Below are 12,107 nucleotides of genomic sequence, written 5' to 3' on the forward strand. Positions count from 1 at the left end.
CATTTCATAACGAATATACTATAAAAAAGCAAATTTTGTTAAGGAGAAAATGTGAAATTTTATATTTTTCCCCCATATGGGGATTCATTTCTTCCCGGTTTTCTTCTCATTCTACTGAGCTAAGGTAGTGTCAAATCGAGCTGTCACAACTGATACCACCTTGTATTATTACATCATGACGAGCTATGGACCATAGCTGTCAAATTATTTTAACACGTACTCTTATGTAGATCATTATTTTGGCGCCGACCGGGCTACGCGACGACTGTGGTTGTGGCCAGATTAGATTGTATAACAACATGTACAGATTGAGGTGTTGTCTTAAAACACCGAAGTCGCGGGTTCAAATTCCACCACATGCAATCCTAACTATATTACACATTTCTGCTCTTAAAAGCCCAATTTATATCGGGAAGAATTGTTAATAACATTATCATTGTATAAAATTAAGGTTAAGTGAAAAAACCGCGTGTCTTTTCTTTAAAAATTCAGAATTCAAGAGAGTTTATTACAAAAAATACAATTCTCAGATGTCATTACAGGGTTGCAAAAGGTTCCAAAAAATATCGTTTTAAAACTATCGAGTAGAAAATATCGGTATCGAATGCCAAAAGTATCGATATGGTATCGTATCGTATCGAAATTCGTGTCCCAAGTAAACAACGAAGAGAACGCAAAAAACTGCGTAATTGTTGAACGCATGAATAATCATTTTTATTATGCAAATTCTTCTATAAATCATGTCGTGTTAAATTATTACATTACGTGTACACACGTTGTCACAGGCGGAAATTAAGAAAATTGCTGTAAAAAGCCACCACCAAATCGTAAAGAACGAACAAATGTAAACAAAAGCCTAATGTCAAAGTCGCCAAACTTTTTTCCTAAAAGTGTGTTTGCATTGTTCAATTTTGCGTTCAACATTTGCGTTCAACAGCGCAGTGTTGCACGAAAAAAAAGTTGAATGGCTAAAAATATCAAAATATGAAAAAATATCAAAATATTCGCCATAAAAAGGTGTTTGCATTGTTCGACTTTGCATTCAACTTTTGGTTGAATGCCCTTTCAACTAATCGCTTTCAACAAAGTTGGTCACCAGCCAACATTTAGCCCCTCAACTTTTTTTTCGTGCAACCCTGCGTTGAGTTGAACGCAATTGTTGAACGGAAAGTTGAATAATGCAAACACTGCTTAAATGCGATTATAACTGGCTACCATGATAAAAATATTACAAGGTAAATTCATTCTCTCAATTCGTCGGCCATGATTTTTTTCTGACGTTTGCCAAGATTTTAAAATCATATAAAATTGAAAGTAAATTTTTCACAATTGTTGTTGTTTGAGTTTGAGCTTTGATTTTAAAATTATACCCAACAAGCATTTCGGTAAACGTTTTTAAAAATAACTTAAATTAAGTTTGCTATAATAAGCGATAAATAAGCATTTTTAATATTAAGCTTATTAAACGTTTTTTCAAATAAACCTTTAATAAGTTTTGAGAGCGAATGTTTATAAATAACTTAAACTTAGAAATGAAATGTAAATGCCAACTACATGAAGTAGTAAATATAAAATTTTTTCAAGCGTAAGTGACGTGTTTACGTTTTTTAAAATATATTATTAAAAGAAAAAATTAAATAAAACCGATGTGGTAAAAAAAAAGTCCAATCCAGGACCCGCTGCGCTAATCGGTGGAGCATTCGAGTCTTAAAATGATCCTTATCCTTTCTTAGTTTAACATTCAGTTAAAAATGTATTAAATTTTTTTCAGAAAAGTTCATCAATGAGAATGGCGGCGATGAAGCGGAATATATAGCTGCATCGATGTCGCTTTTCCAATTTGCCAATAACCACAAGTAATTGAAAACACGCAACAAGATGTAATAATTAACTTTTTTATGCTTAATTTGTATGCGTTATTGTGAATTTGTATGCTAAAATGTCTATTCCCTATTTATATTTTCGCGACTGTAGATGAGTCTGCCGAAAATTCGCAATTCATTTAGTTTCTACTTGTTAAGCAATCTATGTATGAGTTTTTAATGAAATATCTTTAAATAAAGGGTTATAAAAAACTTTCTTTGGAAAATTTTTAGTAAGTTTATATTCATACGCTTATAAAAAACTTTTTTTGAACCTTTATGATAAGTTTACACTTTTACGCTTATAAAAAGCTTTCTTTTGAACATTTATTACAAGTTTATATTTCTACGCTTATAACCAATGTTCCTTTTCGATTATATTACGCTTACTTTCAAGCGTTTTATAAACAAAAAATCAACGTTTTGTAAGATTAATGTTTATAATCGAAAACTTAAAAAAACTTTCTTTAAGTTTATTTTGCTTGTTGGGTATTGTTGGCAACAGTGTTGCCAATTTCAGTACTTTCGTACCAAAACTGGTACTGTGAAAATAATTTGGTACTTTGGTACGATGATTTTGCTTTGGTACTTTTTCCATAAAAGCGGCAGCTCGGGAAAATAATATTTATTTATTTCCATATATATATTTTTTTATTTTTTCTATATTCATTTTAATCGCCAATTAAAAGTTCAATAAGTTAAACGATCTTCATTACAAGTTATCTCAAAGCCGTCGAACGAACAGTGCAGATTCCTACAATTCTTGTTCACCTTGCAATAAGTAAATAAAGACGGATGAGTTTGTATTGGAGTGATGGAAAAGTAAAATAGTTAAACTAATTTGAAGGGCAATAAATTTAGTAAATTTGTAGTTGTTTGCAGATTTCCTAACAAAAAAAGGGCGAATTACATTAATTCAACTCAAGAAACCCCAAACCAAGAAGGCGTGACAGAGACGTAAATATTTTATATTTTTTTATAAATATCTGCAATTTTCTATTTTGAACTATGTACAAACATATGCATATATTTTTCAGTGTTAAAAACAAAAGAATGTCTAGAGCTGGTGGCACACCAATTTTGCATAGCTTTCCAAGGATGGTTCAGCCTTTGGTGAACTTTGGTGAGTTTTCTTGACTTTTGAACAGTGTTTCTAAAGTATGCTTGTTTGTTATCGTATGAACTAAAGTTTTATACAAAATTTAAATAAAAAATTTTGCACATCGACATTGTGTGTCATGGATGTATTTCTCTTAGCTTCTGTGATTTAAAGCTTTAGTTTCTAAATAAATTTGTCAAACATTCATTTAGTGAAGTTAATTTATGTTTAATTTTTTTTATAGATTTTTTCTTCAATATTAAATGAGAAAAAACATTTGTTATTACTGCTAAAAAATCTTTTTGGGACTCTCAAAAGCGTTTTGGTACGTTTTTTGGTAGGGAAAAAATATGTGGGTGACAACACTGGTTGGCAAACGTCAGACTGCCTCTCAATGGTTTTACCCAAGGCGAATTTATACTAGGTGGTAGCGGTAGAACAAAAACAAGAACAAGTTACAAATCATTTTCGCCTTTGGTAAACACATGCCAAAGTCAGCTGTTTATTTCTAAGGCGAATTACTTGAAAGAAAGGTACAAATAAAAATGTTCAAGCGACGTTATGTGAATTGTTTAAATAGTACTAGTGAATATTAAGTGGTGAAAACATGCTTCGTCCACAATGGGCTTATTTCATGATAAAATCAAAGCCTATCTGGGTGTTAATACGAATAGTCTACTCATGTACTAGCTGTGGAAAGTTGTGTTGCACCGGTGCAAGGGGCCTTGTTTTCAAATGAAGATGAGAATGCTACATCGTCGGCGTCAAGATGTGCTTCCACATCTATGCCAAATGTGCATTTATTTTTAGTGTTGACAACCTTAGCGGTGGCTCAAATGAAATTGAAGATGGTGGCGATCTTGGGCGCATACGCAAGCTGGAAAGCTTGCTGAAGAAGCGTTTGCCTCACGCAGATTATGCGTTTGAAAAAGTGGGTTCCATGGCCCATGATTTCACGTGATGTGCAGCTTAGTTGCACTTTTTCATATAAAACTCATTTGTGAGTAATACCCTCCATTTTACTTTTGTCGTTGGATGTGAGTTTATCCTTGTTGAAGTGTAAGAACTGCTTCTGCTTACCGACAAAGGATATAAAACGAATAAAGTAAAGACATTTGCGTTGTATAAAAATGTATTATTAAGGTTTCGACTTGACAAACACGTATGCGCGTAACTTGTACATTTAAACATATAAAATACGAAGGATTAAACGGCGGTCGGCAAGTTGTTAAGAAATCGTAGGCTGAACGTTGTAGGTTGAAGCTTAAACGTGAAGCGTGGAGCGTTTTACACTTGTGTTCTGTTCGCGCGCTGTCTGGAGTCCTTCTCTCATGTAATGGCCGACGAGAAAAATATATCAAAGTTGGTTGCAGTTCTTATTCGCGGCGTTGCCACTTTTAGCAACTACCAGGGTTGCTAACATCCCGCCCCCCGTGAATCCTCACAGGATTCACCACCAACCACTAGCTTTGCTAAACGCGAACCTGGTCTGCGTAGAAGTCCGCCCCTCGTTCGTACCTCCACGACACGTACTTGTCCGTCTTTGGCTGGAAAAACTTGCGTTATGCGGCCGCGTAACCACTAACTGCGGGGCAGCGTTGAGTCGCACAATATCACCAGGTCGTTAGCTTGAAGCGGTATTGCTTTGTCCTGCCATTTGGTGCGGCATAGTAGCTGAGGCAGGTACTCGGTTGTCCATCGCTTCCATAACCGATCCTTGAGGTTCTGCGCGATTCTCCACTGCTTCCTTAGGCAAACCTTCTCGTCAACTGGGTGCGGCGTCTGCGTTGAATTTACGCATCCCAACAAGAAGTGATTGGGTGTTAGCGGCTCATCTTCTTCATGGCTTATGGGCAGGTCAGTTAGCGGTCGGGAGTTGATGATATTCTCCGCTTCTATTAATACGCTGTGCAGAGTGTCGGGTCTTGGAGCTACCTCACGCAACGTCTTGTTTAACAGCGACTTTATAATCCTTATCAAACGCTCCCAGCAGCCACCCGAAATGGGGTTCAGCGGACAGTTAAATATCCACTCGATGTTGTGTCTGCTAGCCTCATCTTGAATGCGGTCTGTGTCTAACAACTGCTCAGCTGCTCTCAACTCCCTTTGTGCGCCAATGAAATTCGTTCCATTATCGCTCCTTATTCTGGATGGCGTTCCACGTCGGTTTACAAAATTCCGCAGGCATAAAATGAACGCATCGGTACTCAGGTTAGCAGCTAGCTCGATGTGTGCAGCTCGAACTGTCAGGCAGGTAAATATAACGCCCCACCTTTTCTCCTTGCGCCTTCCGATGGTGACATTAAAAGGGCCAAACAAGTCAACGCCTGTATAAGTAAATGGGCGCATGAACGGAATTATGCGGTCGACCGGCAGCTGACCCATCATAGGTTGGTTTGGCTTTGCTTTGTCGATCATACACTGCTGGCACCTTCGCTGAACTGCCTTGAGGAGCGATTTCAAATTCGGTATCCAAAACTGTTGTCGGATGGCATTAATTGTGATTGCGAAATTCTGGTGATGATTTATTTTGTGAAAATGTTGTACGATCAAGCTTGACACGATATGTTTGGCAGGCATCAATATCGGTCGTCGAGCTTGCATTGGTAGGTATGTTGCCTCGTCGATTCGGCCGCTCAATCTTAATAAGCCATTTTGGTCGAGATATGGCGAAAGCTTATACAGCGAACTGTTTTTGGCGATTTTACCGGCGACTGACAAACCTGCGATCTCGCTCGAAAAGCATTCTCGTTGGACTAATTCGCATACCATATGCTCTGCTTTCTTTATCTCCGTTGCTGTGAGGCTCGGCGACATGGGTGTTGTACTGTTGCTTTGTTTTCGAAATAGTGTTGTTGCTGAGCTAAACCTTGAAAAATTTTTGACAGAACTGCCGTGCTGAACCACTAAAACTGGAACGGATATTTCTTCTGGGAGTACTGGTGACGCTGTGATCGTAGACGTGGGCCAATACTCTTCGTCATGCTGTAAGAACTCGGGGCCTTTTACCCAACGGCTGCTGCTGTCGAACTTTGGTGGACACAAGGGGCGTGTTGCTACGTCTGCTGCATTTTGACAAGTTGACACCCATTCGCCACTGCTCTTTTGACGTAGTGCAGAGAATCTCGGCTATTCGATGGCCGACGAACGCCTTATACTTTCTTTCTGACGAGCTAACCCATTGCAGAACCGTCTGGGAGTCGGTCCAAAAAACTGCTCGCTCTATGCTGAACTCGTGGCTGTCCTCGATGAGCTTGTACAAGCGGGTACCCAATACTGCCGCCTGTAACTCGAGTCTCGGGATCGACATCAGTTTCGCTGGCGCTGTGCGTGTTCTACCCATAATAAAGCGAACGTCAACTCCTCTAGTATGAACTACTCGCACGTACCCTACCGCAGCAAATGCAACTTGACTGGCGTCGACGAAAGTGTGGATTTCTACTTTGCCACCGTATAAGATTCGCGGCGAATAACAGCGGGGTATCTTCAACTGCTTCACATTAGGAAACTCTTGCCACCAGGGCCACCATCTCTTGCTTAGTTCTTGAGGCAGAACTTCGTCCCATCCAATCTCGCACTTCCACGCTTCTTGAATGAGAATTTTAGTAGTAATTAAAAATGCTGCTAACATACCAAATGGATCGAACACCGACATCACGATTCGTAACAACTCTCGCTTTGTCGGAGCTCGCGTTCCGTGCAGGACATCTTTCGGCAAACGGTGGAACTTCGTGTGGAATTCGAAAACGTCATCGCTAGTGTTCCAGAAGAGGCCAAGCACTTTGTCCACTGACTCGTTGCGTTCCAGACTAACCACTTCTCTCGCGGATAATGACGAATGATTCAAACGATCTTCTACTTCTTCGCAGTTGGAGACGAAGTTACGTAACTCGAAACCTGCTTGTGAATTGATGCTGACAATGTCGCTGCAGATACTGATGGCTTGTTCAGGCGTGTCGAAGCTTGCAACTAAATCATCGACATAATGCTTGTTAATTATAGTCGTTGCGGCGTCTGGAAACTGTGCCCGATACTCCTCGGCGTTTTTATTTTTTATATATTCGGCGATGCAGGGTAAGCAAACAGCACCGAAAATTAGCGACGTCATCACATACTCTGCCACAGGCTTGCTCGCATCACCATCACGCCACAAGTACCGTTGAGCGTGCTGATCAGCTGCGCGTATCTTGATCCGCGAAAACATTTCGCGTATGTCTGCTGACACTGCGACACGTCCTTGGCGAAATTGTAGCAAAATCCGTATCAACGGCTGTGCTTGCTCCGGACCCTTCATTAGTTTCGAGTTGAGTGACACGTTGCTTACTGCGGCTGCGGCATCAAAGACGATTCGCGTCTTTTCGGGCTTATGTCGATTGATTACAGCGAAGTGAGGTAAGTACCAAGCATCTTGATGTGGCTCTCCGGCTTCGTCACGGCTTAACTTTCTGGCATACCCATTGCTCACGTACTTAGCCATTTCCTTTCGGTATCGTGCACCAAACTCGGCATCGTTCTTCATTTGGCGCTCCGCTGTCAGTAAGCGTTTCTCGGCCATTGTTTTGCTGTTTGGCAACTTCGGTGGATATGTTCTCCACAGTAAACCGGTTTCATATTGCTTACCTACTCGTCTTGTTGTTCGGCGCAATATCTCACGTGCTCGCTGGTCTTCATCTGACTCCAATGGCACTGCTGGCGGGTTGACTCTAAAGCTGTCTGCTGTGAAGTACTCGTGTACTAAGTCGTGCAGTTGCTGATATTCTTTCACCAACAAAACACGGGGGTTCAAGGTTGCAGGTAGCTTGGTTGGGCCGTACGCGACCCAGCCTAGTGGCGTTTTTACAGCTAGCGGGCTGTCGATGTCGGCTTGCACTGTTGCTGAGGTCGCACCCACGTATGCATGCTTTAGCCCGATGAGCAAAGCTGGTTTCGCGCGACAGTAGTTTTTTTATCGGCAAATCTCTCAAATTCTGAAAATTTTCCTTGGCCATAGATTGCTCCGGCAGGTTCAGGTTCTTCACCGTATATACCTCCTTCAGTAGAAACTTCCTCTTCGTTGCGCAGTTCTCAACTTCGATGCTGATTTTATGCGATTGTTCCGTAACAACGTTGTTGTCATACCACTGCAGCGTAAGTGGATGCAAGCCACCCTGGGCTCCGATCATCTTGGCCACTTCCTCTTCCATTATTGAAATTGACGAACCCTCGTCGAACATCGCTAATATCTCACGCTTACCTTTCGGTCCATATATGTTGACTGGCAATATTTTAAACAGTTGACCATGTGCGCTTTGTGTTACTTGACAATTCAGTAGTGGCTGCGCAATAACGTCCTCTGGTGTAGTTCGGCGTAGCATCTGCATTGTTGCATCTTCGTTGTGGAGTAGCTGGTTGTGATAGCGCTGGCAGCCACTTATGTTACACCTCCTTCTTGAACGACACTTTTGCGTGGAATGCCCCTTGCGTAGGCACGAAAAGAAAAGCTGTTGTGCCTTAACCAGGTCCCACCGCTCTTGAATACTGCTTGCCTTAAACGATTCACACTGTGCAAGCATGTGGTTACCACTACACTGATAGCAAGCAAGTGAGTCCCTTGGCCGCTCAATATGCATCAGCCGACGATGATTGCCCGACGATGCAGTCTGCCGGCCACCCTGTGTGTTGTTTGTCGGCATAAGACAAATTATTCTAGCCAACTCGCTAAGCCACTCAGAAAAATGTTCAACTGACGGATACGGTTGTATAGTCGCAGCATGCTTCGCCCAGTCGAACTGTCGGGTATGCGGTAACTTACCCACCATTTGCTCTAACAATGTTACGTTAGCTAAGTGCTGCTGGCAATTTGCAGACTTCAGAAATGCAACAACATTTCTCACTCTTGAGGAAAACGGTACAATCTGCTCCGGCTTATTATCGGCTATTGGCGGGAAATTCTGCAGTTTGCTGATTTGGAATTTAACCAAAATGTCGGGTCGCCCGAACCTGAACTCCAACTCGCTTATGACGTTCGGCACGTTGCTCGGGTAAATTAGCATGGCGGCGACAGCTTCTTTGTCGGGACCAACTAAGCACTTCTGCAACCTCATAAGGTTTTGGCGGTGGCTGTATCCAAAGTTTTCCGTGGTGTCGTTGAAATTCGCGAAAAATAGCGGCCAGTCTTCGACATTGCCGCTGAACACAGGCAAATCGTAAAGTTTTGTTTGCGAGTCGGTCGGTGCTACGACGGCTTGAGTATTGTCACGCTGTGCTGGCTGCACGCTCTGTTCTGGAACATTCTGTGGCTGCATGCCTTCGCGAAGCCTAATGATGTCTCTTTGACTCTCCGCAGTGCTTTGTCTAAGCTCTTCTACGGAAGCCCTTAACGCATTCAATGTGGCAATTATAGCATTCGCGGTGTCTTCTGCGGCTGCACCTGGCTGACCATCCATGCTTTCAAACGATGACTCTGATTCACTCCCTTGATTACTCCTCGTAACACCAGCCCGATTCCGCAAGAAATATCTGTTGGTTTCAGACATACAAAATGGCCTCCGGTACCAACTTTATTCGTTTTCACCGACAGCGCACAAAGTGTAAAAGTTGTTGAAGTGTAAGAACTGCTTCTGCTTACCGACAAAGGATATAAAACGAATAAAGTAAAGACATTTGCATTGTATAAAAATGTATTATTAAGGTTTCGACTTGACAAACACGTATGTGCGTAACTTGTACATTTAAACATATAAAATACGAAGGATTAAACGGCGGTCGGCAAGTTGTTAAGAAATCGTAGGCTGAACGGTGTAGGTTGAAGCTTAAACGTGAAGCGAGGAGCGTTTTACACTTGTGTTCTGTTCGCGCGCTGTCTGGAGTCCTTCTCTCATGTAATGGCCGACGAGAAAAACATATCAAAGTTGGTTGCAGTTCTTTTTCGCGGCGTTGCCACTTTTAGCAACTACCAGGGTTGCTAACAATCCTAGTATATCGAACAGAGAGATACATTCAATTTATTGGTTTTAGCGATCAATGCAATGTCGGCACTGTGAGACTATTTTGTTTTAAAGTATGTAACTAAATTTCTAGGCAAAGATTAGCAGATCAATAACCTTCTCTTTTAGTAACGTTTATTAAAAATTAGATCTTCCAATATATGTATGTATTTTTATGTTTAAATTTTAAATTAATTTAATGGAATTAATACATGATATATACATTGCAAAACCCATTGTTACTTAAATAAACTAATGATTACGTCCGCCATATCAGACAAAATGTAAGAGTGCAGGTTATTATATCTGAAGGCCAGAAGTGATCCGCACCTATCCTCTCCTTTGCTGCAAACTCCGTACGGCAAGCTCGGCCCCACACCAACCTTCTTTCCGCCTCTCTGGGTACTTGGAAAAAAGGACCCCTTCCCCATTCCCCCTTCCAACCTTTTAGCGCACAAAGCACATTTTCCCTTTTTTTTATATGTAAGCTTTATTTAAAAAAATATTTCCACTTCGAATAATAAATTTCACGTTACAATTAAAATTTAAATTATGAAATGTAAACAAAACATATTTTTGACATTCGTGTACCAAGGCGAATTGGGGCGAAAAAATTAGTTGTTCTAGTAACACCACCTTATATGAATTCGCCTTGGTTTTACCTTGTTATGTTTTTATCATGCTGGCTGGTTCATGATTTATATCTACTGACGCATAGTGAAAAAAATTCAAAACTCAAACTCATACATTCTTATTTTCAATCTCAAACAATTGTGAACAATTTAATTTTTTTATTTTTGTTGTTATCGTGTTTTGCAGTATTCGACACATTATGAAATCAAATAATTTAAATTCAGCGGAGGATTCAACGAAAGCGTCGCATAGTAAATCATGCAAAAAGTCCACCAAATCGCGTACGAAATCTTCGAAAAGTGAGTCAACTAGTGGTAGTAATGCAAAAGGTTCTTCGGCCATCAATAATCAAAAAAACCTTTTGCCCAATGCAACTACACCCACTACGCCTACGAGTAATTTATGCAATTTATTTGATTTTCCCTTGAACGCGATTACAAATAGCGGTAGTGGGGCAAATACTGCTGATACCAGTAACATTTCAAGGGTAAGCAACAATAAAAAAATAATAATTTTCTCAAGAGAGTCGGAGCTACGTAACCGGAACGACCCAGATTTGAATCTGGCCAAGGACTGTCACTCAAACACCATTTCCCAATACTCTGGGGAACTGGTAATTTGTTATTACAACTGGATTTCAGAATAATAAAACTGTTCGTATCTAGAATCACTTCAAAAGTTATGCTGGTCTGGAAGGGCGCTCAGTGAAAATTATTTGGGAGCAATATGATCAAAGTGATTTGGAACTTTCTGCGGAAGTGAGTGCGCAAATCGCGGAGGATGTCTCATATAAGTTATGGGAATTAGTGAATGTATGTACATACTAAAGGCACTTAAAAGACCAACAAATATTAAGATATTTTTAGAATATAAAAACATATACGCGGCATTCGGGTGGCCAAGTTACGTATGATTTGGTAAATGAGGTATTGGCCACCGCAGACGCCCCTCCTGCATTGGGTGCACTCGATACCGAATGGGATCGCATTGACTATGACGACAGCTACTTTTTTTACTCGGTAAATATGGTCAACTTTCTGTTAAATAAATTATTAACATTTTTTTAGGATAGAATTATTGAGCTGCGTGAGGAGTATCAAAAAGAAGTGACTATAGAATTTCAGATGACCCTGATTACGCATGTACTTGCCCAATTGATGAAAAGCAAATTGAGCTTATCAAAAAATGTATACCAAGTTTAATCAAAGGTAAAAAAAAAAATATTTGTCTAATATGTTAAATGAAAACTAGTATATACTGTAGTGAAAACGTTTCTATATCTTAGTTGTTCTGTATGGTGATGCGAATAAGATGGATAAAGCCCTCTCTTGCGCCGTGTCCTCTCCTTTTTTCGGTTCTTGCTACCGTATTATCCTATCTAAACTCGTACAAATTCTGGCTTCTAAACAAAATGAAGATATTTGCTTGCGTGGATGGCGCCTACTTCGAACTTGTGCATTTAATTCAAATGCACGTTTGCAAAACGTTCGTATGGAATTCTTTCATTTATCGGAGATACTTATCTCGCAGCTGCTCGCACCATACGAA

The 12,107-nt window shown here is 40.4% G+C and overlaps 2 protein-coding genes across 2 annotated transcripts; one reads left to right on the plus strand and one right to left on the minus strand.

Moving 5' to 3' along the window:
* Positions 1-787: 787 nt before the first annotated feature.
* LOC118732555 lies at positions 788-12,107 on the plus strand (the record flags this gene model as incomplete). Its single annotated transcript, XM_036461689.1, is given in 7 exon segments — positions 788-827; positions 10,746-11,046; positions 11,225-11,371; positions 11,426-11,578; positions 11,627-11,675; positions 11,678-11,767; positions 11,845-12,107. Coding segments are annotated over 6 exon segments (990 nt in total), but the record flags the coding sequence as incomplete, so codon positions are not given.
* On the minus strand, positions 3,641-9,386 carry LOC118734393. Its single transcript, XM_036464117.1, has 3 exons — positions 7,853-9,386; positions 6,595-7,719; positions 3,641-3,744 (listed from the first exon to the last, which is right to left on the minus strand). Exons 1-3 carry the CDS (start codon positions 9,384-9,386, stop codon positions 3,641-3,643), a joined length of 2,763 nt encoding a protein of 920 aa, XP_036320010.1.

This window comes from Rhagoletis pomonella, unplaced genomic scaffold (genome assembly GCF_013731165.1).
Source record: "Rhagoletis pomonella isolate Grant_MI unplaced genomic scaffold, Rhpom_1.0 Rhpom_scaffold_00002, whole genome shotgun sequence".
Taxonomy (NCBI): Eukaryota; Metazoa; Arthropoda; class Insecta; order Diptera; family Tephritidae; genus Rhagoletis; species Rhagoletis pomonella.